The following is a 26925-nucleotide window of genomic DNA, read 5'->3' as shown; positions in this document are numbered from 1 at the left end:
TGGCCTTGAAGGTACTAAGGTTTTTACACCACATGTGAGTTGTTGGAAGTCGAGAGCTGTGGGTGACACCCAGGCTCTGAGAGCCATCCGAGCTGTCCAGCGGGTCACAGGTTGCGGCGTGCTTGCAGGGGAGGTCACTGGCATGGGACTGGGGCACAGTTAGGATGCAGTTAGGGCTTACTCCGATCTTGAGACCAAAGAATAGTGGTTTCTGGATACCAGTGTGCTTCAAGTGGCCTGGGAGGCTCATCAAAACACAGACGCTGGACTGAATTCACGGCCCCAGAATTCTGATGCAGTAACTCTGGTGCTAGGCTGATTCTGTGTTCCTGACACATAGGCCAAAGCTGCTCTTGGGGATTCACTTTGAGAACCACCCCGCCTAGCATCTTGGGTTGACAAGGAGCTCCTGTGTCTTGACCAGAGGATTCCTCGGGATCCGAGTGTACATACTCTGCATGTAAATTAGGAAGCAGGTGTTTGGAAGGACCCAGGACCACAAGTCAGGAGGCCCTGGCTGGCATCCTGAGGCTGCGCCTTAGCTGGGTGCTCTCAGGCAGTCTGTGGGCCTGTTCTCTGCTCTATAAAATGTGAAGAGCTGGCTTGACCATTTACCTGGGGGGGTCTTAGAGAGTCTGGGAGGAGTACATGGGAGAGAATGGCCCACGCCCCTCTCCCAGCCTGTCTCCCCAGCTCTCTCATGCAGTGTGGTTCACCTGGAGTTTGGGGTAAGAAGGTTCCTCTGCTAAGAAAAGTCTGAGAACCCTGAAGTTGATGTCGTGAAAGGCCCCTCCTCACCACATCCAGCATGGGTGGTGGCCAACTCTGGCTCAGGGTGGCCAGGCCCTTCCTGCCCTGGGGTCACAGGCTGGGGCTTTGTGTTGGGTGAAGTCTGGCCAGCAGTGAACACAGGGCTGGCGGCGCCATGCCTGGCTTCTTCCTCGGGCGGTGCTCTGGGGACCGGAGGCGCAGTGTGGCAGGGGAGGTCCTGGGGGCTCCGGCACATCTCACCTGCCCAGCCCCTCCCCGGCGGGTGTGTGAGTGACCAAGCTGTGCTGTGTTTATTTCAGGCTCCCCCTATTCCAAATCTGACTCTCTCCCAGGACACGGGAAGAATGGCCTGGACCACCGGGTAGGTACCCGCCCCTCCCCGGCTCGCGGTGTACTAACCGCCGATTCCAACAGTACCGCCGCTGCTTGACCGCGCAGCCCGGAGAGGCCGCTGACCCTGCCCGCCTCTGCTGCCTCTTTTCCCTACCAGGACTTGACCAGACCCGGGAGCCCCCTGCTCTTCCTCTACTCTGCCCCAGGCCCCAGGGAGACCCAGGGTGTGGGGTGGGGAAGGCAGGGACCACCCAGAGTGATCAGGCCCCACTCCAAGAAGCCCAGGGCGCCTGCTTCCTCCTCCGGCGAGGAGGGAGGTGGGGCCCGATTACAGCCGAGGAAGGACCATGAGACCTAGTGTCCACTGCAAGGCTGGGAGGCCACAGGCCCTTCACCCACTGTCCTGACTACCACACGACTGCCCGCAGGGAGATGGGGCCTCCCAGCAGCTGCACTTTCTTTTGTCACTGGGAGCAGTTAGCTCAAGCTCCCGACCCGAGTGTTCCAGATCCCGGGTCATCAGAGATAGCACAAGCACTCTGGTATCTGGCGGTCCCAGTGATGTTCCTTAGGGGGGAAGGCCTGGTGGGTACCGGACCCCCTCATATGTGGATACCTAGGGCTGGCTGCCTCTTCCCAGTCTGAGGAAATGTGTCCATAAATGGAGGCTAGTCCCCTCACAAGAGAGCTGCTGACAATTGCAGCCCCTGTGTCTCTCTGGGGCAATCAAGGCAGGAGGCTTGTGAGCCAGGGATGGCGGCCAGGCAGGGACACAGTCTCCAGGAGGGGCCGGCCTTCACGCTCCGTGGCCCTTGGGCTGTCAGATCTGCTGCCGCGGTTCTGTCCAGGCCCAGGCGCTCTGCGTGGTTGGATTCTCGTGGCCCCGGGCCCGCCCCCACTAACATCTCTTCCCTTTCCGGATTGGGCCGCTGTGGACTGCGCATGTAGCATGCATCTTTGAATTTTCTCCAGGGACTTCTCTCTCACAGGGACAGCACGGGGGTCATGGGTCGGTGACAGACCGCTACGACACCGGCAACGCGGTCCCTCCTCCCAGCCCGCACCCCACTCCGGGGCAGTGGGGAACCCTTCTGGAATGTTCTTCTCTCATGTGCGACAGCTGCTTTCTGGGCCGGGGCGGTGGGCGCAGGGTCTGCCAGGTCAGCTCCTATAGCTTTAGAATAAGGAGGGCGCACCCCACATGCCCAGTACATCCTCTTCCGGGAGATGCTCTCAGCTCGCGGGGGCACCGGGGTGGGTGCCTGTGTGTCTGCGGAGGTCAGCCTCCAGGCGCTGCGCCTGTAAGGTAGAGAAGAGCTGGCCTGACATTCTGGCAGGACGGTCCTCGTCGCACCCAGAACAGTGGGAGCAGAATCTTAAGTGTTACAGGACTGAGAGCAGAACCTGTGACCGTGTTCTCTCCTCCGCCCAGTGGGTGCATGGAGAATTGGCCACGTCCTCCGCATAGGCGCAGGGGCCGCAGACGTGGGATCCATCCTCACCTGAAGAGTTTCAGCCTTTTTCGTTGCTTGAGCAGGAGATGGGAGACTCCATGGATCACTTGTTCCAGTATATTTTCCCCTGCTAACAACCTTTCCTATTTTTTTTCGCTCTAAGACACTTAAGAGCTTTTATGCCAACTTCTCAGCAGGAAAGCCAGATACGTGATGTGTCGAGTGACCAGCCGTTTACCACACAGCCATGCCCAGCAGGGCCAGGCACGCAGGCCCTCCACGCTGGGCTCCCAGGCAGTGCCATCCGAGCACCTGAGCCGATGGCCTGTGGGGCCCCAGTGTCATTTACTAGGTGTTTCCTTGGTTTGTTTTACTTCCAGAAAGGATTCCAAAAGGCCTAGGTCAAAGCAAAAATGCAGGGAGGCCAGGTCTTATTATTATCAGCTTCCAAAAGAGGCGGGGAAAAGCCAGGCTTGGTGGCACACACCTATAATCCCAATAACTCAGGCTGAGGTAGGAGGATTGTAGGTTCAAGGCCAGCATGTGAGACCCTGTCTCAAAATAAAAAAGAAAATGCGCTGGGGACGTAGCTCAGGGGTAGAATTCTGGCATGTGCAAAGCCTTGGGTATAATCACTAGTACTGCAAAATATAAATAAATGAATAAAGCCGGGAGTGGTGGCGCAGGCTTGTAATCCCCGCGCTTGGGAGAGAGGCTGAGACAGAGGATCGCGCGGGCTTGAAGCCAGCCTCAGCTACTTAGTGAGGCTCTCAGCAACTTAGTGAGACCCTGCTTCCAAATAAAATATAAAAAAGAGGTGTAGCCTGGAGGCAGGAAAACCCCTGGATTTCATCCCCAGCACCACACAAAATAAATAAACAATAAGAGAGAGATGGAGAGAGAAGGAGGAGACTGCAAGATAAAGTTCTATCAAAAATAACCCAAAAGCCAGCCAAGTGCAGTGAGGAGTACATACCTTTAATCCCAGGACTTGGGGGGCTGAGACAGGAGGATCATGGGTTCGAGGCCAGCTTCAGCAACAAAGCAAGACCCTCTTTCAAAATAAATAAAACAGGCCGAGAGTATAGCTCAAAGGTAGAATGCCCTTGGACTCAACCCCCAGGACCACAAAAGGGCAGCAGCAGCAGCCACAAGGCCCTGTGAGAAGCTCCCGGCGCCCTCGCTCCCCCCTCCCCCGCAGCCCACACAGTCCCCGCTACCCGCCCTGGGTACCTACCTGCTGGTTTTGCTGCCTGGAAGTAGGTTCCCGTCCCAGGTCAAGGTAGAGGGGTCTGGCCTTCTGCGGCTGTGCTGCAGGCAGCGGGCACTGGGGGGCAGCATTTCCCTTTAGCATCAGCCTGGCCTATGGGCTAAAGCAGGTCCCGGCAGGGGACCCTATACCAGGGAAGGCTCCAGGCAGGGCCGTGGGGGGCTGTCCTGTGGCTGCAGGAGTCTCCCAATGCTTCTTACCTCCAGAGGGGAATGGTGGAGAGCTGCCGGCTGGTGTGAAGGCTCCTAGGCCAGGACCTGGGACTAGGGCTGGAGGGGAGACAGGTACTAGGCAAGATGTGTCCTCCCCATTCATCGGGTTTAAAGCAGTATTTCCAGAAATCTAATCAATGCCAGAAACAGATCCATGACAAACAACATGTCAAACATTCAGTACAGGCCAGCCGCAAGCCCCACTTACAGGTCACCTCTGGGCTCTCTGGCAGAAGGTGGGGCTTCTCCCCAGGCCTGCTTCCCGGGTCAGACGAAGAGCTTTGGGCTAGGGTCTTTTCCTGTCCCTGCGCTCCATAGGGCCAGAGCTGACTCCGTGCTTTCTGCCTAAAGCAGTGGGTGGAAGCGGCTGTGCCTGTAACAGTACCCAGTCCTGGGCTAAGCATTCGATCCCCTGAGCTGCAGAACCGTCTCTGGAAATGTCACTTCAGAAGCGCTGGCCAATAGCCCTGACCCCATTTCAGGTCCCATCCTGGGTGCTGGGGATCCGGGCGGGAATGAGACCTTTTCTTCCAGGGGCTCGGCCCGCTGGGGGCAGCGGGTGCAGGACCACGACTGCACACGGCAAATGCAAACGCCAGGGCACGGGCCGCGGGCGGGAGAGGGCTGGGCCAGCCAGCCCTGGGGCTCAGTGTGTGACTTAGAGTGGTGGGTTTCACAGGACATGAAGACGTTTTCCTCAGGTGGGTTAGAAGGGAAGGAGGATTCCGGACACTCTTAGTCGTGATGCCCTTATATGGCACAGCCTGTTGCCGGCTGCCACGGGCACATGGGGCAGGAGCTTGAGGCAGTGGCCGGAGCGCTCAGCTGTGTCACCTGTGTGTGTTATCATCACAGACATGGCCACTGCACACAGGCTGAACAATCAGATCCTTGCCGGAAATGGGGCTCCTCTCACCCTCAAAACAGCTTCCCCTGGCGCTGCGATGGTGCCTGCGGGGTCCCGGGAGGAGAGGAAGACCTGTCTTGCCTTGGGTCTCGGTGCAGGTGGCTGTGTTGGTACACATAGCCGCGTGGATCCGTGTAGCTGGGGCTCAGAACGGAGCAGGCACGGGTGCGTGCCCAGGAGCGCTGGCCGGCGGTGCCCCTTGTCTTGCAGGGCAGAGGGAATGGGCTGGAGCATGGGGACACTAGTAACACTGGAGACAGCGGGTATGGTTGCAAAGCCTGGGCACCGTGCCCAGCACAGCCCGAGCAAGGGGAGCCATGCTGTGCCGCCCGGCTACCTGGGATCGTCTTTAAGGGCAGCTGGAGCCGGCCAGCCAGGCGGGGCGCAGAGGCCTGGGCGGCGTGTGAGTGCCAGCAGAGGCTGCAGCCCAGAACTAGGCTTCACTGTTGGTTCACCTCAGCCCGGCACTGTGCCGTGGGCACCCTCCCCCCAGGTCGTGTGAGGACCAGGGCCACGGGGACATCCTGGCCCCCCGCTGCCTGGGCAGCCTGCCTCTTGCCGTCCTCTCTCTCTCTCTCTCTTCCAGAACGCCAATATGGCCCCTTGTGGAACAGACCCGGATGCCGGCTGGGGCACGCGAGGTACACACAGCGGGGACCCCCAGGTCTCTGGCCCGGCAGGGGGCACTGACACCTTTCCACCTGTCGCGTTGAGACCCCCTCCGGGGGCTGCTGGCACAAGGCTCAGGGAGGGAGGATAGTTCCACCTCCAGCCATCATTACCTAAGACGGCCCGTGCTGGGCTGCAGGGCCCCCCTGGTGAGGTGGAAACTGTGACTCACTTGCAAACCAGGATTGCCGGGGATTGCCGCAAGCGGTCAGAGCCCGCCTCCCTCTGCTGCCTGGCTGCAGGCATCCGGGGGACTCTCGGGTGGCTGGGAGGCTGCTGGGTGCCCTCCTAGGATGCTCCTGCAGCTCCTGGGGGCTCTTGCCCCGGCACACAACCCCCACATCACCTAGGGACCCCCGGAGCCTTGCTCTTGTAAGCTGGCTGGGACACAGCCTGCTCCTCTCAAGTGCGCATCCGGGTCTCTGGGCCTCGGGGCTGGCCTCTCAGGGTCCTGTGTGGCATCTTGGGGCCTCAGGGACTGGTCCTCTCACAGGGGTCCCCTGCTGGAGCTGTCAAGGCCCAGGTCCTCGCGATCCTGCTTGCTGTGGGTCCTGTGTGCATGGAGGCCCTGCTACCCGTATTGTTTTATTTTTAGTAAGATGCTTTTAGCCTAGAAGAAAAATCCTCTCAAAAGTTAGGGTGCAAACCGGGCGTGGGGGCGCATGCTTGTAATCCCGGCATTTGGGAGGCTGAGATGGGAGGATCGCGGTTCACAGCCAGCCTCAGCTACTTAGTGAGGCCCTTTGCAACTCAGTGAGACGCTGTTTCAAAATAAAGAATAAATGCTCCTGGGTTCCATCCCCAGTACCGCAAAAAAACCAAAAAAAACAAAAACAAAAAAAACCAGGGTGCAGAGTGGGGCAGTCTAAAAGGAGGAATGACAGCAGGGTAGACAGTGAAGGGCGAAGGGTCCGGTCGCCGTGTGGACGTCCGTCTCCATAGCACCCCAAAAGGCTTGCCTGGGAGAGCCCAGGCTGGGAAAACCGAGGCAGGCATCTTGTTCAGGGTGGCCCAAACCACAGGAGAGACCCGCCCGGCCTCCAGTCTGGCCCCCGCCTCCGGACCATGCCTCCTGCTGTCTTACGGGGTGGGGGGGGCCTCAGAGCCCCTTCCCCAGCTCCCAGATCAGAGCCCGGGCAGGCTGCAGGGAGGTGGGGGCACAGGTATGCCGCGCGGGCTGCAGGGGCGCGGGGGTCCCCCAGACGGGCTGCCTCCACCGTGGGTGGGCCCCGCGTCCTAAGTCACCCCTGTGCTCTCCTCTTCTCTTACAGAGTACAAGGTAAGAGCGCCGCCGCGCACGCGGACCCCGGCCGCCGGCCAGGTTAAAGCCCCCTCCCCTGCGCGCCCCCTTAACTGTGTGTGTGTGGACGCAGCCGCAAGTATGTCCCTCCCTTCGCCTTGGGCTCGGCTCTCTGGCCCCAGCGCGCACTCGCTCCTCGAGGTGAACCTGCGGCCTCTCCCCTGCAGATTTATCCTTATGACGCCCTCATCGTAACCAACCGAATCCGCGTGAAACTGCCCAAAGACGTGGACCGGACGAGACTGGAGGTAAGGGCCGGGTCCTCTCTACTGCGCACGCGCGGCCGCAGCCCTCGGCCGTGCTGTGGTGCCAAACTCATCCGCTAGGGGCCGCTGTGGGCGGCGCGGCGTCCAGGCCCACAGGGCTTCAACCCGCAGCTCGGGTTCTGAGCCCTTGCGGTGGCGCGTGCTGGCAATCTCAGCCCTTGGGAGGCTGAGACAGGAAGATCGCAGGTTCGAAGTCAGCCAAGAGCAATTTAGTGAAACTCTCCGCAACTTAGCGAGACTGTGTTTCCAAATTAAAGGTAAAATAGGTCAGAAGTAAAAGGACCCTGAGTTCCATCCTCAGTATCACCAAAAATTAGTAAAGAGCCTGCAGCCAGTCAGTGCAGCCCCCACCCCACACTGAGCACCCCCTGTGCCCGCGAAGGAGCCACAGGGCCCACACCAGCGGTGAGCAGGACCCGTGGGCTTCGCCTCTGGGACCAGGAAAGAGCTTCCGAGGCGCTGGGCCGTGTGGTCCTCATGGAGGAGGCGGGCAGCAGGGCCGGGAGCCCGGGTGTGAGTCCGGGGCTGGAGGCCTCCGGGGCAGGCGGAGGAGCTCGGGGAGTGTTGGAGGAGCGCACAGATGCGGCTGGAATCAGACGCCCTGCACTTGGAGGCACAGACCTGAGCACTGGGCCCCGAGCCTCTGCCTGGCATCAGACAGGACAGCACGGGGGCCGGGCAGGCAGCCCCGCCACCATGCGGCCATGGACCCGGCCAGGAACCAGGGGCCAGTTGGGGTCGGGCTGGTGGGCTGCGGAGCCAACGGCAGCTCAGAGCTCAGAGCCCAGGCGCCCCAGCTCAGAGCTCCTCCTGCCGAGCCACTTCCTTCCTGGGGCTGGGCTGGGGTGCGCCTTAACCCTCTTCAGTCTTCTTTCCTTCCTATTGTCCGTCCTTCCTTCTTTCCTTCCTTTCCAGTACTGGGGATTGAACTCAGGAGTATTCTACCTTTGAGCTACACAAACAGCCATATTTTTTATTCTTTATTTTTGGAAAAGGGTCTCGCTAAGTTGCAGAAAACCTCATTGCTGAGGCTGGCTTCAAACCTGCAATTCTCCTGTCTCAGCCTCTCAGTGCTGGGACTATAAGTGTGCACCACCATGCCTGTTTTATTTATTTTTTATTTTTGCAGTATTAGGGATGGAACCCAGGGGGCATTCTACCTCTGAGCTACACCCCAACCCTATTTTTTATTCTTTATTTTGAAACAGGGTCTCACTGAGTTGCAAAGGGCCTCACTAAGTAGCTGAGGCTGTTCGCGAACCGTGATCCTCCTGTCTCAGCCTCCCAAATGCTGGATTACAAGTGTGCGCCACCACACCTGGCTCTGGTTTTTCTACTTCTCTTTTCTTCTCCTTCTCCTTCTCCTCCTCCTCCTCCTCCTCCTCCTCCTCCTCCTCCTCCTCCTCCTCTTCCTCCTTCTCTCTCTCTCTCTCTCCCTCCCTCCCTCCCTCCCTCCTTCTCTCTCTTCCTTTCTTTCTTCTGGAGAAACACTGGGAAATGCCAGCCTCAAGTGGTTATCATATGTAAAGATATCCGTCTTAAAAGCCCCTGTGGCTTGCAGAATGAGTTCAATCTTTCTTTTTTTTTTTTTTTAGCTCCATCTTTCAAATCTCTGAAAACACACCCAAGGGTGCGCCTCTCGTCATTCCTGCTCCCTGAGCTCAGTGGAGGCAGGAGGCGCTGGAGTGGCCGGCTTCGCCCTCCCTGAGGCCCCCCCGGGGCAGCGGGCTGGGACTTGAGCCAGAAGGGGGCGGCTCCCCAGCAGGAGCAGAGGCCCCTGGTGTTTTTATTGCAGGGGAAAGAGCTTCGCTTTTATTACAAAAACATTTCATAAGTATTGTAAAAGTCCAGAGAAGTACAAAAAAGAACATAAAACTCTCATAGAATTCCCCTGCCCCGTCCTCAAGCCGGTCAGCTCTGCGGCAGGCCAGCTTCCAGAAGGCTCTGTACTAACGCCCCGGGATGGCGGGGTCCTGCTCTGGACAAGTGGGGTGCCGCGGTGCCTTCAGCTGGACGTCCCGCCTCTTCTCCTCACTTTGACTTGGACGTTTTTATGCCAGTTAATGGAACTCTGACTCTACTTTTCCTTCCTTCCTTCCTTCCTTCCTTCCTTCCTTCCTTCCTTCCTTCCTTCTTCTCTTCTCTCTCTCTCCTTTTTTTTTTTTTTTTCAGGTCTGGGGATGGAACCCAGGGGCATTCGACCTCCAAGCTACACCCCAGCCCTATTTTTTCTTCTTTAATTTGAAACAGGGTCTCACTGAGTTGCGAAGGGACTCACTAAGTAGCTGAGGCTGGCCGGGAACCGCGATCCTCCTGTCTCAGCCTCCTGAAGGCTGGGATTATAAGCGTGCGCCACCACGCCCGGCTTCTGACCCTACTTTTCCAGTGGCCACGTGGTGGTGTCCCACATGGAAGGGCCCCAGGGCCCAGGCAGTGGAGGGACAGGACAGGACAGCGCTTCTGCTCACACCCCAGGGTGGTGAGCTTGACAAGTGGCCAGGCTCGCTGCGAGGCAGGCTGAGAGGCACAGCCTAGCTGGGTGCTCAGGAACAGGGCGTGGACGGGGGCCCAGCGGCAGTGTCCACCATGGGTCCTTAGGGTCCATCCCCGGAAGGAGGCGTGTGCTGTGGGATGCTGTGCATGCCACTTGATACTCTGCCACCGGGCTGGGCTGTGAACGTGTTCCTGGCACTGAGCCTACGCTGGGGACACCCTGAGCAATGGCCTGAACTCCGCCCCGGGAGACTCAGCCTGACCTGGGAGACAGACACCAACCACCCGATGATGCAAAGGAGTCTGTACACTCATACGCCAGCAAGATGGCTCAGTGGGAGAGGACGGAGGGGGGCCTGTGAGTGTGTGTTTAAAATGTGTAAAAGGTCAGGAGGCGGAGACTGGAGGATCACGGGTTCGCAGACAACCTCAGCTCCTTAATGAAGCCCTCTGCAACTCAGTGAAACCCTGTTTCAAAAAGGAAAAGACTAAAAAATAGGACTGGGGGTGTGGTCCAGAGGTAGAATGCCGCTGGGCTCCATCCCCAGTACCATTAAAAAAAAACAAAAAAAAAAAGTGTAAAGGTGAACCGTGTGCCGTTAGCTCCAATGCAAACATGTGTGTAGGTGTATGCATGCTTGTGTGTCTTGTGAGCTCAGGGAGGGATGGCAGGTAGATAGAGAATTCTAGGAAGAGCTAACTGCATGTGCAAAGGCCCTGGGGCTGGAGGGAGCTCGTGCCCCTTGAGGGATAAGAAGGGCTGAGCTTGGGTTGTGAAGCTGAGGAGAGCACCCAGTGGGGGCCTGGGAAGTTAGGTTTTTAGCCTGAGAACAAAGGCTCCTAAGTTGGGGTTGCATGATTAAGTTTGCAATTGATAACAGCTCCTGTAGCTGCACCATGAAGCTTAGACCAGCTGCGCGTATCAGGGAGACTGTGTGGGGGCAGTTTGGGTCACTGTGGCAAGGTGTGATGGCCCTATAGGGGTGGTGGCATCGCTGAGGGCAAGAGGTGGACGGACCCACCTTGTTTGGGCAGTCAAAGCAGCTGGGGTTGGAGAGGGTGGAGTGATGGTTTCCCGGTGGAACAGCGTTCTGAAATGGTGGTGACTGCACCTTGGTGTCCCAGCCATGGCCGAGGGCATTCGGGACGCTCGGCTGGCAGCAGTGCAGGGCCCTCATCACCCCTGGCAGGTGCTAAGTTGACATCTGTGGCTTAAGAACAAGACATGGCAGTCCTCTTTGGCTGTAGAAGGGGTCTGGTGACCACATGGCACCAGCGAGCAGAGCAGGGACCAGCAGGTGGCCCGCGAGGGGCCCAGCGCAGCGCCTTCCCTGAGATAGGGTGCTCTGTCCTGGAGGACCAGAATCTGATTCCTGGCCATGGTGGACTGAGTACCGCCTGCCTCAGAGGAGCTCAGACCCCCGTGCACCAAGCGCTCTCCCCCGGGGTCTCTGCCAAGAGCTCCCAGTCTGAGGGGCTGGAGCCTCTTCTAACCAGAGGCAGAACCACGTGTGCCCTGATCCGAGGCCCTCCCTATGCCCTGGTGCTCCTCAAAGGACCTCATCGTTTTGCTCCTGAGTCGTTCTGGCCCTCTGCCGTCCAAGGGCGGCGTCCGTCCCAGCGCAGCGTGAGCACTTGGGGTCAGCGTGCCTGGCGGGGATCCAGTCTCCGCCATGTCTAGCTGTGTGACTGCGGGTGAGTTAATACCCACTCTGAGTCTGTGGGGTCTCTACCCTGTGCCTGCCCTGCGGGGAGGCGGGGAGGCGGGGAGCACTGACTCAGGTTGTCAGGAATGGCCGCTGAACAGCTTCCGAGCGCAGAGCAGGTGTTGTGTGCACAGTCAGAATATTTCACCCTCGGTGCCTCTCATTCACCACCATGCAGATGCGTGTGGTTAGAAAAGGATTTTGTGAGCGAGACGCGGTGGGCGCGCTTGCAATCCCAGCATCCGGGAGGCTGAGACGGGAGGATCGTGGTTCGCTGACAGCCTCAGCTACTTAGTGAGGCCCTCTGCAACTCAGTGAGACCCTGTTTAAAAAAAATAAAGAATAAAAAATAGGGTTAGGAGTGTAGCTCAGAGGTAGAATGCCCCTGGGTTCCATCCCCAGTACCACACAGACACACACAAAAAAGGCTTTTGTGAGCTGGGTGTGGTGGCACATGCTTGTAAATCCAGTACTTGGGAGGCTGAGACAGGAGTATCACACGTTTGTGGCCAGCCTGTTACTTAGGCCCTCTGCAACCTAATGAGACCCTGTTTCAAAAAAAAAAAAAAAGAATAAAAATAGGGCTGGGGGCGTAGCCTGGAGATAGACTACCTAGTATTAGGTTCATTTCCCAGTAGCACACACGCACGCACGCACGCACGCATGCACACACGCACACACGCACAGGGGCTATAGAAACGGCCTCGAACAGTGGCTGCCCAGAAGCTGATGGAGTATCTGGTAGCCGTGTGTGATGGAGGCTCAGCCACCAGGGGAAGGGATCCCTCCCTGCCACCAGCGCACCGTGCATGAGGGGCAGGGCCACCAGACTCGCTGTATTTCACGGGCTTGCTATTTATTATTATTTATTTATTTATTTATTTATTTATTTATTTATTTATATTTTGGTGGTTGGGGTTCCTGGAAGCCCTTCTACCTCCGGGCTACACTCCCAGACCTATTTTTACATTTTTATTTGGAAACAGGGTCTCCTAAGCCAGCGCAGGTGGCTTCGAACCTGCGCGATCCTCCTGTCTCCGCCTCCCAAGGGCGGGGATGACAAGCGTGTGCCACCACACCCGGCTCACGGGCTCTTTCCAAGCACGTGACATGTTTCACTACGGGTGCTTCACCTGACAGGTGTCCACATGGCTTCCCCAGGCCCTGGCTCATGCGAGGCAGAGCTGGGGTTCAAGTCAAGGTGGCGCTCGGGGCCACGAGGTCATCCCATCTTCTAGATGTGTTTCAAAAATGAACTGCTGGCCTCTCGGTCCCCCGACTCCTCAACGCACGCACGTTCTGCTTACGGCAGGAAAGTGTGAGTCAGTCCACAGAGAACTGGAGCGTTGGGGCAGATAGATACGTGCAACTTACACACACGCATAGACACATGCGCACATAGATACACACATGCAGAGACGTGTGCACAGGCATGTATATAGATACATGAATGCAACATACATGCAGCAAGACGTGTATTCATAGATACACATGCTAAGACAGATACCAACACACGCATATACATAGATACATGAATACACACATACATGCAACAAGACATGTGTACATAGATAGAGACAGATACAAACATACGTGTATATACACAGATACAGGCATGCACACGTGCATGCATAAGTACATGCGCACCTAGGTACATATACAGTGGGCATGTGGCATACAACTGTAACTCCATTACTTGGGAAGCTGACACAGGAGAATCACAGGTTTGAGTCTGGCCTTGGCAGCTTAGTGAGCCCCTTAGCAACTTAGAAAGACCCTGTCTCAAAATTAAAAGTAGAAAGGGGTAGAGTTGTAGCTTGGAGGTGGAATGCCCCTGTGTACAGAAGTCCATACATAATAGATGCATACATACACACAGATACTTCACACATAAATGCATGCATAGATACATGTATAGATGCCTCCGTCTGTACATGCATGTGTACATAGATCATACATACATGATACATAAGTGTGTATGTACATAGATGCGCACATAGGGTAGACTGATGAGTTTATTTGGAGGTCTTGGCACTTGGAATTATGGGGCTGGCAATTCTGAGACGGAAACTCAGCCAGCTGGGACTCAGAGGCAGAGCGTCTTCTCTGGAAACCCATTTATATTTTACAGCCTTCGATCGGTTGGGTGAGGCCTACCCTGTTTTCGAGGATTATCCTCTTTCCTGAAAGATAACTGTTGGCTAACCACACCTATGGAACGCCTGTAGACCATCTAGACTAGCGTTTGGCCAAGTAAGCAGGCACCGTGGCCCACCAGCTTAGCACGACAGCCAGGTGAGCGGGCACGGTATCCTGTGCTCCTTGGGGTCCGAGACCTGGCCACGCTGGGTGAGTCCTCAGGCACCCCGAGGCTCCCTGACCTCAGCAGCCTGTGGTTTGGGGAGCCAGCCTCCTGCAGGCCCTAACGCTAAGCACACACCCGATGAGTTCAGGCAGCCGAAACCCAGGATGGAATGCCACAGGAGGGAGACCCGTAGTTCAAGAATGCCCCCTTTGTTTAGCTTGCCCAACCGGTCTGGTGAGAAGGGCACACCCCATGGCTGGCAAGGGGGCTGCAAGGGGCTTGGAGCTGCCAGAGCCTCCCTGGCCAATAGGAGGCTTACAAGAGAGCACCGGGGTTCTGGAAGCTAGAGGAAACCTGGGAAGCCTGAGGACAGGCAGAAGCTGAGTGCCCAAGGCCTGGGAGGCCAGGCCGGGTCCGGGAGAGGACCGTGAATGCCACGAGCAGGCACAGGAAGAGCGCACTGGGGGCCAGACCTGTGGCTGCCGTTGGCAAAAAGCATTGTCCCCAGCCGGGAGTGAGAGAGCGGTGGATGGGCAGTCATGCTGCCCTCCTGGAGGGGAGGCCAGCGGGGCAGCAGGGGCTCCGTGCAAGGACACGGTGTGCCTGGGCCTGCCTGTCCAGCTCAGTCCCCGAGGGCGGGACCTGAAACAGCCAAAACCCTAACGGTGTGAGGTGGAGCTGCGGCTTCTTGTCCTTAGCTAGTTTAGAAAAAAAGAGCCAGAATTATACTGCTGCGAACTTAAGCAGATTTTATTATTACGAAGGTAGAAAGAAGGGCAAAACAAAGCACTGCGTCAGAGAGGGACACATTGGAGCGCCTTGAAGGTAGACACTGAGGTTTTAAATATAGAACAGTTTTTATAGATTCGTATCTCCCCTCTCACTTAACCAAGAGTCTCGCTGCTCCTGACCCGGCTCAGGTGTGATTCTGCCCATTATCTTTGGTACAAGCTCGTGATGTGACTCTGAGGATTTGCTCTCTCCCATTCTGCTTAAACAAAGGCCGCCTCCCTGTCCTGAGCGGGTGTGGCCCGCCCCTGTTTCTGGTGCACGACTCTGTTAAGACCAAGATGTGTTACTTGGTTTACAAAGTCAGGGGTCCCACGGTATCTGCCCCCTTTGACAAAGGCCTGTGCCATCCTCCCGGGGAGTTTTAGCCTATCTGCCAGACGTTATTTATTATGTAAACTTGTCTTTAAAATATGAAGGCCTGCCAGGCGTGGTGGCTCACGCTTGCAATCCCAGCATTTGGGAGGCTGAGACCAGAGGATCATGGTTCCCAGCCAGCCTCAGCTACTTAGTGAGGCCCTCTGCAACTCAGTGAGACCCCGTTTCAAAATGAAGAATAAAAATTATGGCAGGGGTTGTAGCTCAGAGGTCAGATGTCCCTGGATTCCATCCCCAGACACCCCCCACAAATATATATATATATATATATATATATATATACACACACATATACATATATATGTATATACATATATACCTACATACATATACATACATACATACATACATATACATACACATATATACACATATATACACATATATACACATATATTCGTATACACATATATGAAGACCCTGGGCTACAACTCTTTTGAGTACTTGGTAATCACCTTTGGTGGGGGTGGGGACTCTGCAGGGTAACAGCTGCCTCCCCCACCCTGCCCAAGTGTCTGCGCAGCACCCAGGCCCTGACTGCTTTTTACATTAATACCAAAGCAGTTTTCCAATACTGGCACATTCCCCATCCTGTGGCAGGACCCGGAGGTAGAGCTGCTGGAGAAGCGGGGGGAGAGCTTTGCAGGCCTCCGTGTGTCTCTGAGGAAGGAGTGGGTCAGGCCATGAGAGGCGGCTCTTTGGGACCACTGGTACCCAACTGCTGCGCCCCTGAACCTCCACTCTTCCCAGCCCACAGCACAGGAGAGGTCCCAGAGGTGGGTGAGGAGCCCACCCGGCACAGATGAGAGTGGCCATCTGTGGTCACTACAGAGCTGCGGCTGCTGTGGACCCTGCAGGGGACCCCTAGTGAGCAGCAGAGACCACCTCCAGTGACAGGCCTTTGCAGGGAGGGTGCCCTCAGACCAGGCGGTGGGCATGAGCAGAGGTATTATGGCCCCAGGAGCAAAGCGGCCCTGACTGGCCCTGGAGCCCAGGCTGAGCGGGACTGGGCCTGAGCCCACCCGGCTGGTGCCGCTGCTGCAGGGCAACCGTGACTGGTGGGCTGAGTGGAGGAAGGAGGTGTCAGGAGGGCATTCCCAGGTACATCTGAGCTTGGCGGGGCATGGGGGGCCCTGCAGGGGGCCTGGGGCTTCACCACCAGCCCACGTCAGCCCCGAGTGCTCCTGCGTGAGTGACCAAGGCAGTGGCTCCTGAGAAAACCTGTGTCAGACTCTCCCAGCCCCGAGGTCAAGTGGATTCAGTTCTCCCGGGAAACTGCACGGCAGAGAGAGGCTGGGAGCTCTGTGCTGCTGGAGTTGACTGCTGTGTGCCCGGCTCCCGGCACCCTGAGGGCGCTAAAGGAGGGCCAGGAGCGGGCATGGAGCAAAGCCCTCCTGTGCTCCGCTCCTGCATGGCGGCTGGGGAGGGAGGTGGGGGGCTGGGAGAGGGCCGGAGCCCACAACACACCAGACGGTGAATGAGTGCGCTCCCTGCCCAGGCCCCGCCGGCAGCCATCTCTGCCCAGCCTGCTCTTGTTCCATAATTTGTCCTGATGCAGTGTGCTCCAGGCCCAGCAGGACGCCAGGACTGCTCCTGGTGCTCAAAGGAACCACCTGTCGTGTTCCCAGGAATTTTGTAAGCTTTGAAATTTTGCAATTTTTTTCAGTCATTGCTGAAAAACGAATATATAAGCCCGCAACAACGTAAGTTGTATTGTAAAGAAGCGTGGTGCGTTATAACCCATGCCTTCCTGATGGCTACACTAACCTGCTGGGTCTTGGTAGCAATCTCCTACGGCAGCCAGCCCCCGCCCCGTCTACGGCTTCTCTGCCTGTTTCGCTTGCCCATGGGCAGCTGTGGTTGGACGATCTTGTCATAGGAAAACATAACTTGGGTGGGTTCTTGGCTTCCGTGATGAAAAGAATTTCAACGCGCGCCAGTCAGAGATAAAGGCAGAGGTTTTGATTTAAGTAAGCATACACGTTCAGAGGAAACGCTGGCCATCTCAAAAGCACGAGAAGCCTAGAGACACCGGAGCGTGTGAGAGGCTCGGGGGCCTTTGGCATCCTTCCTTTATGGGGTCCTAGAGCGCGGGCTGACCAGGGGCACGGGAGGGATTTGGGTCTGGACCTCAGTGGCCCGGGTGGCCTGTGACCTTGTCCTTCCTAGCATCCTTTGTTTACTAGGCATCTCAGGTGGGAAAGGCCATTGTGATGAAGGGTGTGAGCTCCTGGGCTTCTGCCTAAGACAGACCCTATAGGAGTTACACATTGTGGCCTTTCAAGATTTATTTTATTATTTATTTTATTATTATTATTATTATTATTATTGTGGTACTGGGGTTCCTGGAAGCCCTTCTACTTCCGGGATACACTCCCAGACCTATTTTTACATTTTTTAAAATTTGGAAACAGGGTCTCCTAAGCCATCGCGCGCGGCTGGCTTCGAACCTGCGCGATCCTCCTGTCTCTGCCTCCCAAGCGTGGGGATTACAAGCGTGCGCCACCACGCCCGGCTGCCTTTCCAGATTTAAAACTGTATTTTCCTTTCCTTTCCAATTTGTCTTCTTTCTACCTAATATTTTATTCCTTCTATCCTACCTCATTTTTTTTGAGAGGGGTCCTGGGGATGAAGCCCAGGGGCATCGTATCTCCGAGCTATACACCCCAGCCCTATTTTTTAGCCTTTTTATTTTTGGAACAGGGTCTCAGTGAGTTACAAAGGGCCTCACTAAGTATCTGAGGCTGATCCTCCGGTCTCAGCCTCCGGAATTCTGTGATTACAAGCGTGCACCACCACACCCAGCTCTTACCTCAATATTAAATGGAAAACTCCAGAAGTAAACAATTCTTGTTTTAAATTGTGCTCATTCTGAGTGGCATAAAGAAGTGTTGCAGTGTCCTGCTCTGTCCCACCCGGAGTGTGAGCCACCCTCCTCCAGTGGGTCTGCGCTGGCCGCCGATCCCCCTTGGTCTTTCTGTGTCCTCTTGGTGTTCACAGGATATCAGTTCTTGTGTTCCAGTTTCCAGTCTCTTTACTTCAGTGTGTGTGTGTGTGTGTGTGTGTGTGTGTGTGTGTGTGTGTGTGTGTTACTGGGAATGAGCCCAGCAACATTCCACCTCTGAGCTACATCCTCAGTCCTATTTTATTTTTTATCTTGAAACAGGGTCTCACTAAGCTGCAGAGGGCATGAGTAGCTGAGGCTGGCCACAAACCTGCAGTCCTCCTGTCTCAGCCTCCCAAATCCTGAGATTATTTCACTTAAAAATGGTCCTCCAGCGCAGGTGCAATGACCCAGGGAAGGCTGCGGGGTGTAAACAGGGAAGGACCTACTCACTCTGGTGCTGAGTAGCAAGGCTGCAGAGAAGTAGAAAACGCTACACCCTATGTGGGGTTTGTGTTACTTGTGGTTTGGGGACACCCACAGGGGCCTTGGTACATGTCCTCGTGGATGGGGAGACAACTGTAAACAGCGTGGCTGTGTTCAGAGACGTCACACTGGCAGCTTGGGATTGGCCGCGGTGGAGAAATTACACGAGGGCAATTGGCCAGTGCTGCTCCTCAGCGCCCAGATGTGTCAGTCTGTTTGGGCCGCTGTGGCAAAGCGCGATGGACTGGGTAATTTCTAAATAAGAGAAAGTTACTTCTCAAGGTCTGAAGGCTGGAAGTCCACGTTCAGGGCTCCGGTAGGTTTGGCGCCAGCCACAGGCTAGTGAGCTCAGCCTCCTGCTGCGCCCGGTGTGCTCCCGGCATGCAGCACCCTGAATGCAGGGCAGGAGGCCGAGGTGGGAGGAGGCAGGGCCACGCCCTTCTACCTCGGTTACAGGGGCGCCCACCCGACTCTTGAGGGCAGAGCGTAACCACACCTCCCGGGGCTCCACCTCTCAGTGTCATCCCATCAGGAATGGGTTCCAGGGCAGGAATTGTGGGCAGCTCAAGCCGTGGCCTGGGAAGTGTGTCCCCAGTCGGTAGACACAGGGACGCTGTGACATGGGAAGATGTCTAACATCCTGCGAGCTCTGGGAGTGCGGTGGGAGGGCTCCTGGAGGACCCAAGGAGTCGGAGTGGCCAGGGTGGTGAGGAGAGCTGGCTTTCCAAGCAGAGGCAGCGCAGGAGGAGGGCCCAGGAGACAGACGGCAGTGTCCGAACGTCAGCTCGGAGTAGTCCTGGTCAGGAGAAAGTACACTGAGCTGCAGCCCAGGGACAGAAGCAGAGGCCAGCCAGGCGCGGTGGGCACGCTGCGATCCCAGCACTCGGGAGGCTGAGACGGGAGTATGGCGGTCCAAGGGCAGCCTCAGCTACTTAGTGAGGCCCTCTGCAACTCAGTGAGACCCTGTTTCCAGATAAAGAATAAAATATAGGGCAGGGTGTGTAGCTCAGAGGTAGAATGCCCCTGGGTTCCAACCCCAGTACCAAAAAAAAAAAAAAAAAAAAAAAAGAAGCAGAGGCTGGTGGCGGTGGCCGTTCTTTTGAGCAAGGCTTGTGGTAAGTGGCCAGGCCATGGGGTCTGGGTGCTGCTGTGCCCAGTGTTGGGGTGCTCCTGTGTTCACGGGTCTCAGGTGAGGGTTACATCACTCAGTGGGTGGGTATGTTTGCTGAGCTCATGCCCTGGGCTGTGAGCTGTGCCCACATAGCCTTGAGCTTGCTACTGAGTTAACGCATTAAGCGCAGAGATCATATGTATTTATTTACTTATTTATTAATTTATACTACCGGGGTTGGAATCCAGTGGCATTCTACCTCTAAGCTACATCTCCAGCTCTATTAAAAAATTTTTTGTGTGTGTGTGCTACTGGGGATGGAACCCAGGGGCATTCTTCCTCTGAGCTACACCCCCAGCCCTATATTTTATTCTGTATTTGGAAACAGGGTCTCACTGAGTTGCAGAGGGCCTCACTAAGTAACTGAGGCTGACCACGAAGCCAGATCCTCCTGTCCCAGCCTCCCGAGTGCTGGGATGGCAAGTGCGCGCCCCACACCGTGCTGGCGGTCTTTACGTAGCAGCTCTGCTATTTCTCAGTGTGTGCCTGTGGCTGCGCTGTGTAGGAGGGAGGTGTCAGCTGGAACGGCCGTCGTGCTCGTCATCCTGCTGCAGGACTTGCACTACACATGAAGCCACTCAGGGTAAACGTCACAAAACCTTTGCTTTACCAAAGGGACTGGCCCAGGGCTGGGCAGCGCCTGCAAACCACTGCCAATCACGGACTGACTTGGAGCAGGCACGGATGCTCCCCACAGGCCTCTCAAACTTTGAAGGCCTGGTCTGCTGCCTCCCTGGCCTGCTTATTTTGGGGGCTGGGGATAGGTGGCTCCTCTGCAGGCTCCCACCTGGCTCCTCCTCTTCCTCTCCGCCTAGTGCTCCATCTGGCTTCCCAGGTCCCCACGGGCGGTGTCTCTGTGGCCACAGGACCTGCATTTCTCTTGCTTCTTGGACTCAGTTCTCGGAGTTTTTTGGCTGTTTAAGGTCAAGGAGGAGCAGGAGCAGGGCGGGAGGGAGGCACCCCCATGACATGGCCAGCTTCTGTGGTTGGCCCTCCCCAGTACGGAGAGGAGCACCTGGTAGTGGGCTGCCAAACCACCCCTGTGGCTGGCACTGGCGGGCATGCCTGGCAGTGAAGAACTTGGAGGTATTTTTGTGCTGGGGCAGCCTGGTGCCCATAGTAGCTGCCCCTGTGCACCTGGAGAGGGCCCCTTGGCTGCCTCCAGTGGCCATGGCATCCCAGGGTTCTGCAGATCCCAGCTCCTTCCCAGGCTACCTGCTAAGAGAGGACCCTTGGGGCCTCCCGGCTGAAGTAGCCACACACCCAGATGGGCGGCTTTCTCTCCAGCCTGCCTAGCATGCGTGTGCTTATCTGTTAGATGAAACACTGACACGTTATATATTTATACCTGCTTACCGCGTGCTCCTCTTCTCCAGTGGAGTGTGGCTCCGTGAGGCCACACAGACCTGCCACGCCGCTGCTGGAGCCCGGGATGCTCCTGCCCAGACTGTGCGGCTGCTCGACTTTGCTGGATAAATAAAGGAGGGTGGCACAGGGCTGGGGGGTTGGAATCCCGATGCCGTCCTGGCTCAGAGGCGCAGCGCAGAGCCAGGATGTGACTCCCTGTCCCGCATCCTGAGCCCCAAATACCACATGCAAGTGGCTCAGGCCCCCCAGGGCTGCAGGCCCTGACCCTGCTGTTATCTGGCAAGCTGTCATCCCTGGGGCCTCTGGTGACTCCAGCGTCCGGGTCACGGTGTCTCTTTCCCAGAGGACACCTGACACCCCCGTGAAAATTTTAGAATTCCTCCATCCCTTTGCCAACCCCCCGCCTCAACTGTTCCGCCATGGCTGGCCGCGGCGGTACCGATGCCTCCACCATCCCGCACCCCGAGATCCTTATCTCCCATCCACCTGCCGCTCCGGGTCCTGCCCTGGGAGCCTCCTGAGGTGTGCAGCCCACGGTGCCACGCCACGCCTGCCCTTCTCTCCTGCCCCAGCATGCAGCACACAGTGCCCGCTGGCCCCAGCACAGCCCTGCTGACACCCAGGGGACCTGGTCCGCCCCCGGTCTCTCCTTTGAACCAAGATGCCGGGCACTGCTCCACTCTTCCTAGGCTAAGGAGGGCGCCTGGCACAGCATGAAAAACCAGAAGCACATCCTGGCACCAGCCTGGTTGCAAACCCCCCACGCCGGTCTCTTTGTTGTTGTTCACAACCCCGTCCTGTCCCGCCGAGGACACGGGTCTAGACACGGTCTGTGTAACACAGGCATACATTGTTGGTGTGTAACAGTGGAAAGGATGTCCCTGCTTGGGTTCCAGTGACTTTCTCTTGATTGTTACACAGTGATTTTGAAGTATCTGGAAGCGCTTGAATGATGCATCTATTGTCTTTTATTTATTTATACATTTCTTTATTTCCTCATTTATTTATTATGGTACTGGGGATTGAACGCAGGGGCACTCTTACCTCTGAGCCACAGCCTGCCCTCAGTATTTTTTATTCTGACACAGGGTCTCACTCAGTCTCCCGGGGTCTCACTAAGTTGTAGAGGCTGGCCTCAAACCTATGATCTTCCTGTCTCAGCCTCCAAAGTACTGAGATTTCAGGTGTGTGCCACTGAGCCTGGCAACATCTAGTATCTTAAATGTCTTTAAAGACAGCCTTAAATGATAATTCTGTTTCTTTTTTTTTTTTTCTGAAGTACTGGGGATGAAACCCAGGGGCGTTCTGAGTGGCACCCCCAGTCCTATTTTGTATTCTTTATTTTGAAACAGAGTCTCACTGAGTTGCAGAGGGCCTCACTCAGTAGCTGAGGCTATCTGCGAACTGCAATCCGCCTGTCTCAGCCTCCCGAATGCTGGGATTACAAGGGGGTGCCACCACGCCAGGCTGAAAGAGGATTCTAAATCTCCGTGGCCTGAGGGGTAGATTTCTCAGCACACAGAGCAACTCTGCTTGTAGTACCCCGCAAATGTTTAGTTTCTGGCAAGCACTAGGCGTATCTTACCCTGTTTGCAAACCCAAGATAGTAGCAGGTGGCCTAGTGGTTGAGGGCCTCTTCCTGGCTGGGACTCGCTGGATGCTGTGTGTGTGTGTGTGTGTGTGTGTGTGTGTGTGTGTGTGTGTGTGTGTGTAAAAGAGGAAGAGATTCTCTAGGCACAGATTCAATTAGCAGTGTCTCGTGTGACATGTTATTCTTGGGGTCTCTTGACTTACTTCCCCGGCGAGTGGCCTCCAAAGCCCAGCACACGCTACGCAGCCTGGGTGGTTTTTGTGAAATACACACATGACCATGTTTAGACTTTTCAGAGGTTACAAATGTCTCCCCACCCACTTCCTATCTTGATCATTATTACACTACCTTTTAGCATTAGTAATTTGTTTGAAATCGAGGAAGCGGGGGCCATTTTTAGGCAAGAAGTTTTATCACTGTGGCAAAAATCCACCATTTTAACTCTTCCCAAGTGAATTCAGTGGCTTTTCGTACATTCACCCTGTTGCGTAACCACCGCCCCTATCTAGTTCCAGAACATTTTCATCACCCAAAGGGAAGCCCCACGCCCTCTAACCAGGCACTCCCCATTTCTCTGTCCCACCCGCCCCTGGCGAGCACGGCTGGGCTGTGTGTCCCTGCGGACCCTTTCGTGCACGTGGAATCGTGCTGTGCGTGGCTTTCTGGTCTGGCTTCTCCTGCTACCTGACGTTTCCAGGGCCTCTCCAAGCATCTGCATCCAGCTTCATTGCTGGTTACAACTGCCACGCGGGCAGATGTAGCACATTTTGTTTAGTCCGCTGATGGGCACTGGGTTGTGCCCACTGTGGGCTCTGCAATTGCTAGGACCTGGCGTGCCAGCAGGATCTATCTGGGCCGTGTTTTATTCTTTCTGGGTGTCTCCCTGGCCCTGGGAGACAAGAACTGCCAAGCTGCTTCCTGCACAGCTGTGCTGAGGCCACGGCTCCGGGGCAGGTGGCAGGTCACCCAGAGCAGAGACCCACCCCCAACCTCCTCCCAGTTCTGCTTGGCCCCTCCCAGGCACAGGGGAGGGGAGCAGTTGCAACACTGGAAAGCCCCAGGCTCCCCAGAAGACCACTCAAAGAGGAGGTGCCTGTGCCCCCGTCAAGCAGACCCTGAAGACTGTGTTGTTCCAAGCCTGCTGAGGATGACAGGGGGCAGTGACCGGGCACACACGAGCAGGGAGAGGCCAGAGGGTGGTGAGTGGTTGGCAGGGCGGCTTCGCAGAGCTGGCACTGACCGCCTCCAGCCGCGTGACCACCAACCGTGCCACCACGTGTGTCCAGGTGCTTAAGGGCCGATTTGCACTGATCCAGGCGTGGTGCAGGGGCCGCGCCAGTGCACAGATGCAGAGACCCAGGCTCCTTGAGGCCAGTGCGGCCACCAGCACCCCGAGGCCCTTTGCCACCCCACTGTGCAGCCTTTCTGCGGACCCCCAGTCTCGGATCTTGGCCCAGAGGCACAGAACGACTGGCTGTGTGCACACATCAGAGGCAGGAGGGGCCAGGATCTGCTTCTCTGCTCCCGGCTCCACTGGGGCTGGAAGTGGGGAGACAGGAAGCCGCCCAGCCCTGCTTACCAGCACCAGCTGAGACAGCCCATGCACGTCCACTGAAGGGAACCTACAGGCAGCTCGGCGCTCCAGGCCGGCAGCAGTCCTGCAGCAGGCGTGGTCGTGAACCTGGTACTCGGGAAGGTGCAGGGACGCTGGTCCCAGTTCCATGCTGGTCCCTGGGTGTCCGCAGCTGAGCCCTTTCCTCTCGGCAGGGCCCCTTCCTTGCGAAGAGGAACCCGGGGAATGGTCAGCGGGTCCGGGCACACCGAGGAGCCCCAACTGGGTCCCACCTCTGGGCGGGGAGTGGAGCGCTGGCCCAGCCGTGGAGCCGCTAACTGCCTCTCTGTTCTTTCTCGTTTGAAGAGACACCTGTCCCCCGAGGAGTTCCAGGAGGTGTTCGGGATGAGTGTCGAGGAGTTCGACCGCCTGGCTCTGTGGAAGAGGAATGACCTGAAGAAGAAAGCCCTGCTCTTCTGACGCCGCCAGCCAGCGTCGGGGCAGAGCCGGGGCCTCGAGAACCGCGCACACCTGCCCTGCACCCGCCTGGCTTCTCCTGGGGCTCCCGGGGAGCTGGGCCGGGCCGGGAGGAGGACCGCAGCAGGTGCGCCCATTTCTGCCAGTGACCTCCTGCCTGTAGTTTAGGGCCGCGCCCCCTGGCCTGACCCACCCCTCCCCGCTGAGGCTTGGCTTCCCTGATGCTGCAGCCTGGCGGTCCCAGGACGGACATTCAGAGGGCCACGGCCACTTCCGGGTGTCCCCAGGGTGCCTGGCTCCGTGCTGAGCACTGGGGTGCAGGGGTGGCCAGGAGGCAGGAGACGGATGCTGAGGATCGAGGCCGCGCCAAGCGTGGGCTGCGAGGCTCCTGCAGCCGCCCTGCCGGGTCTCTGTTGGGGTGAACGTGCACCGACAGGGTGGCCCCCACAGTGCCCCCGCACCGCACCCTTCTTCCACATCACCCCCTAGATGCCTAAATTATATCTTTTAAGTAACACAGAAGTTTTTATTTTATTAAAAAGTATAGCTTCCTTACACATAAGACGACATATATACAGAGTTTAGTTTTGCGTCCCCGCGAAGGGGCGCCTCCGCCTTACTCTCCACCGCGCGGGTCTCTGCGTGTTCCTGGGAGACGGCCCCGCGCCGGTTTCCTTCCGTCTCCTCTCCTTCGTGTGTCCTGCAGAGCACCTCCAGGACAGAGCCCTCTCCGTGATGCTGTCTGTAAACACCCGTGAACCGTGGCCACGCTGTTTCCCTCCTCCATTATTTTTCCAAGAATCAGAGAGAAAGCCTCCCCTCAAGGCCAAGCCCTGAAATAAAGGTCTCCACACACCCCGCCTGGTCCTCGTGGCTTACCCACCGAGACACACATCATTCGCCGGGAATGCTTGGGGGCGCTTTGTGGGGCGAAGGCAGAGACATGGCCTCTCCCGCTGCGAGGCTGGCAGGGCATCGTCCAGGAGCTGAGGCTGGCTGGCCGCGGCTCCCAGGTGACAGGTCCTCTTGCCGGTGCCTGGTGTGGGTAAGGTGCATGCGTGCCTGACACAGGGTGCTGCCGGAGCATGCCAGGAGGTAGGAAACGCTGAAGTCGGTGTCCGGCTGGTCACTCCTGGTCACCAAGCCCCGCTCGGCTCGGCACACGGCTCCACTGGGCCATGGAGGGGCATCGAGCACTGGAAACACTTCCTGCCACTTAGCACACGGAGCCTGCACAGCTGGAGAGCCCATCTGCTCATGCGCTCAGTGTCCTGTCTGATCCCAGAGAGGCCTGGGGAATAAAAGATACCGTCGTAATGTGCCAAAGTACAGAGCCACTTGTCCTGAACGTGCGTGGTGTCTTTTCCCTCTTTCCCTCCCTCCCTTCTCCCTCCCTTCTTTCATTCCTCCTCCTCCTCCTCTTCCTCCTCCTTTTTCTCTTCTCTCTCTCTCTCTCGCTCGCTCACTTTTGGCACTGGGGATTGAACTCAGGAACACTCTACCTCTAAGTACACCCAGCCCTTTTTATTTTATTTTGAAGCCCTTTTTATTTTATTTTTTATTTTATTTTATTTTTTTATTTTATTTTGAAGCCCTTTTTATTTTATTTTTTATTTTATTTTATTTTATTTTATTTTTTTATTTTGAAGCCCTTATTATTTTATTTTATTTTATTTTATTTTTATTTTATTTTGAAGCAGGCTCTTTTTTAGTGCCGAGGGTCTCGCTACATTGCTAAGACTGGCCTCAAACCTGCGATCTTCCTGTCTCAGCCTCCCGAGTACTGGGCTTATGGGTGTGCGCCCCATGCCAGGCTCCGTGTGTATGATTCCTGAAGGCAGGAACTGTTCTGCACACAGTGCCCTGGGCTGTGGATGGAGTGGGGCTAGCCCCCACCCCGGGGAGTTCGGAGTGTCTGCAACACGAAGGTGAACCCCGCCGCCGACCCAGAGGTGGGTCTGAGCCTCGGCTTGTTTAGGAGTGTCCTCAGCGCTCCCCAGGCTGGGCAGTGGGTACCGATGGCCAGGACGAGGAAGACCCAGACCAGCCTGCCTAGAGTCAGGTGGAGAGGCCTGCCAGGCAGACAGATCACACACTGACCATTGCTCCGTGGAGAAGACCCAGATGGCCCCCAAACTATGTCTTGACAGGCCAGAGGTCTCCCTGAGGACAACAGGGAAGGGCATTTCTGGCAGATAGACCCTCAGGGCAGGGGCACGGAGGCTGGAGACATCCTGCAGGCTCTGCAGGCTCTGATAGCTGCGTGATGCAGCTGGGCTCAGCCAGGAGGAAAGAGCACGGAGGCCAGGGGCCCGGAAGGATGGGCCAGCGCCAGGCTGGAGCTAAATATATCCTCTCTGCTCTTAGGCCAATAATGCTAATGATTCTTGGGTATCTTAGGTTTTCCCCCAAGAGCTTGTCCAACACGGCCTGCTCCTGCTTAGCAGACAGCACCAGTCTACACAATTACCTGAGCCAGAAACCAGTTCTTCCCTTTGGGGAGGGGTAGAGGAATGCCCCCCAGGATAGCCTGTCTGATTCCA

The 26925-nt window shown here is 56.7% G+C and overlaps 1 protein-coding gene across 1 annotated transcript in view; it reads left to right on the top strand.

Moving 5' to 3' along the window:
• ABLIM2 (actin binding LIM protein family member 2) overlaps positions 1–24385 on the top strand; it is a gene marked incomplete at both ends in the record, with an annotated part of 96784 nt that extends 72399 nt beyond the window's left edge. Inside the window, 5 exons of the mRNA XM_080697287.1 lie at positions 1071–1132; positions 5534–5588; positions 6888–6895; positions 7084–7164; positions 24272–24385. Of these exons, the coding sequence (XP_080553413.1) occupies positions 1071–1132; positions 5534–5588; positions 6888–6895; positions 7084–7164; positions 24272–24385 (320 nt within the window). The remainder of the gene's footprint in view (positions 1–1070; positions 1133–5533; positions 5589–6887; positions 6896–7083; positions 7165–24271) is intronic.
• Between the last annotated feature and the right edge of the window lie 2540 nt (positions 24386–26925).

Source organism: Muscardinus avellanarius, assembly GCF_963383645.1.
Source record: "Muscardinus avellanarius genome assembly, chromosome: 6".
NCBI lineage: Eukaryota > Metazoa > Chordata > Mammalia > Rodentia > Gliridae > Muscardinus > Muscardinus avellanarius.
The sequence above is the reverse complement of the archived record's forward strand: the minus strand, read 5'-3'. Positions and strand labels throughout refer to the sequence as shown.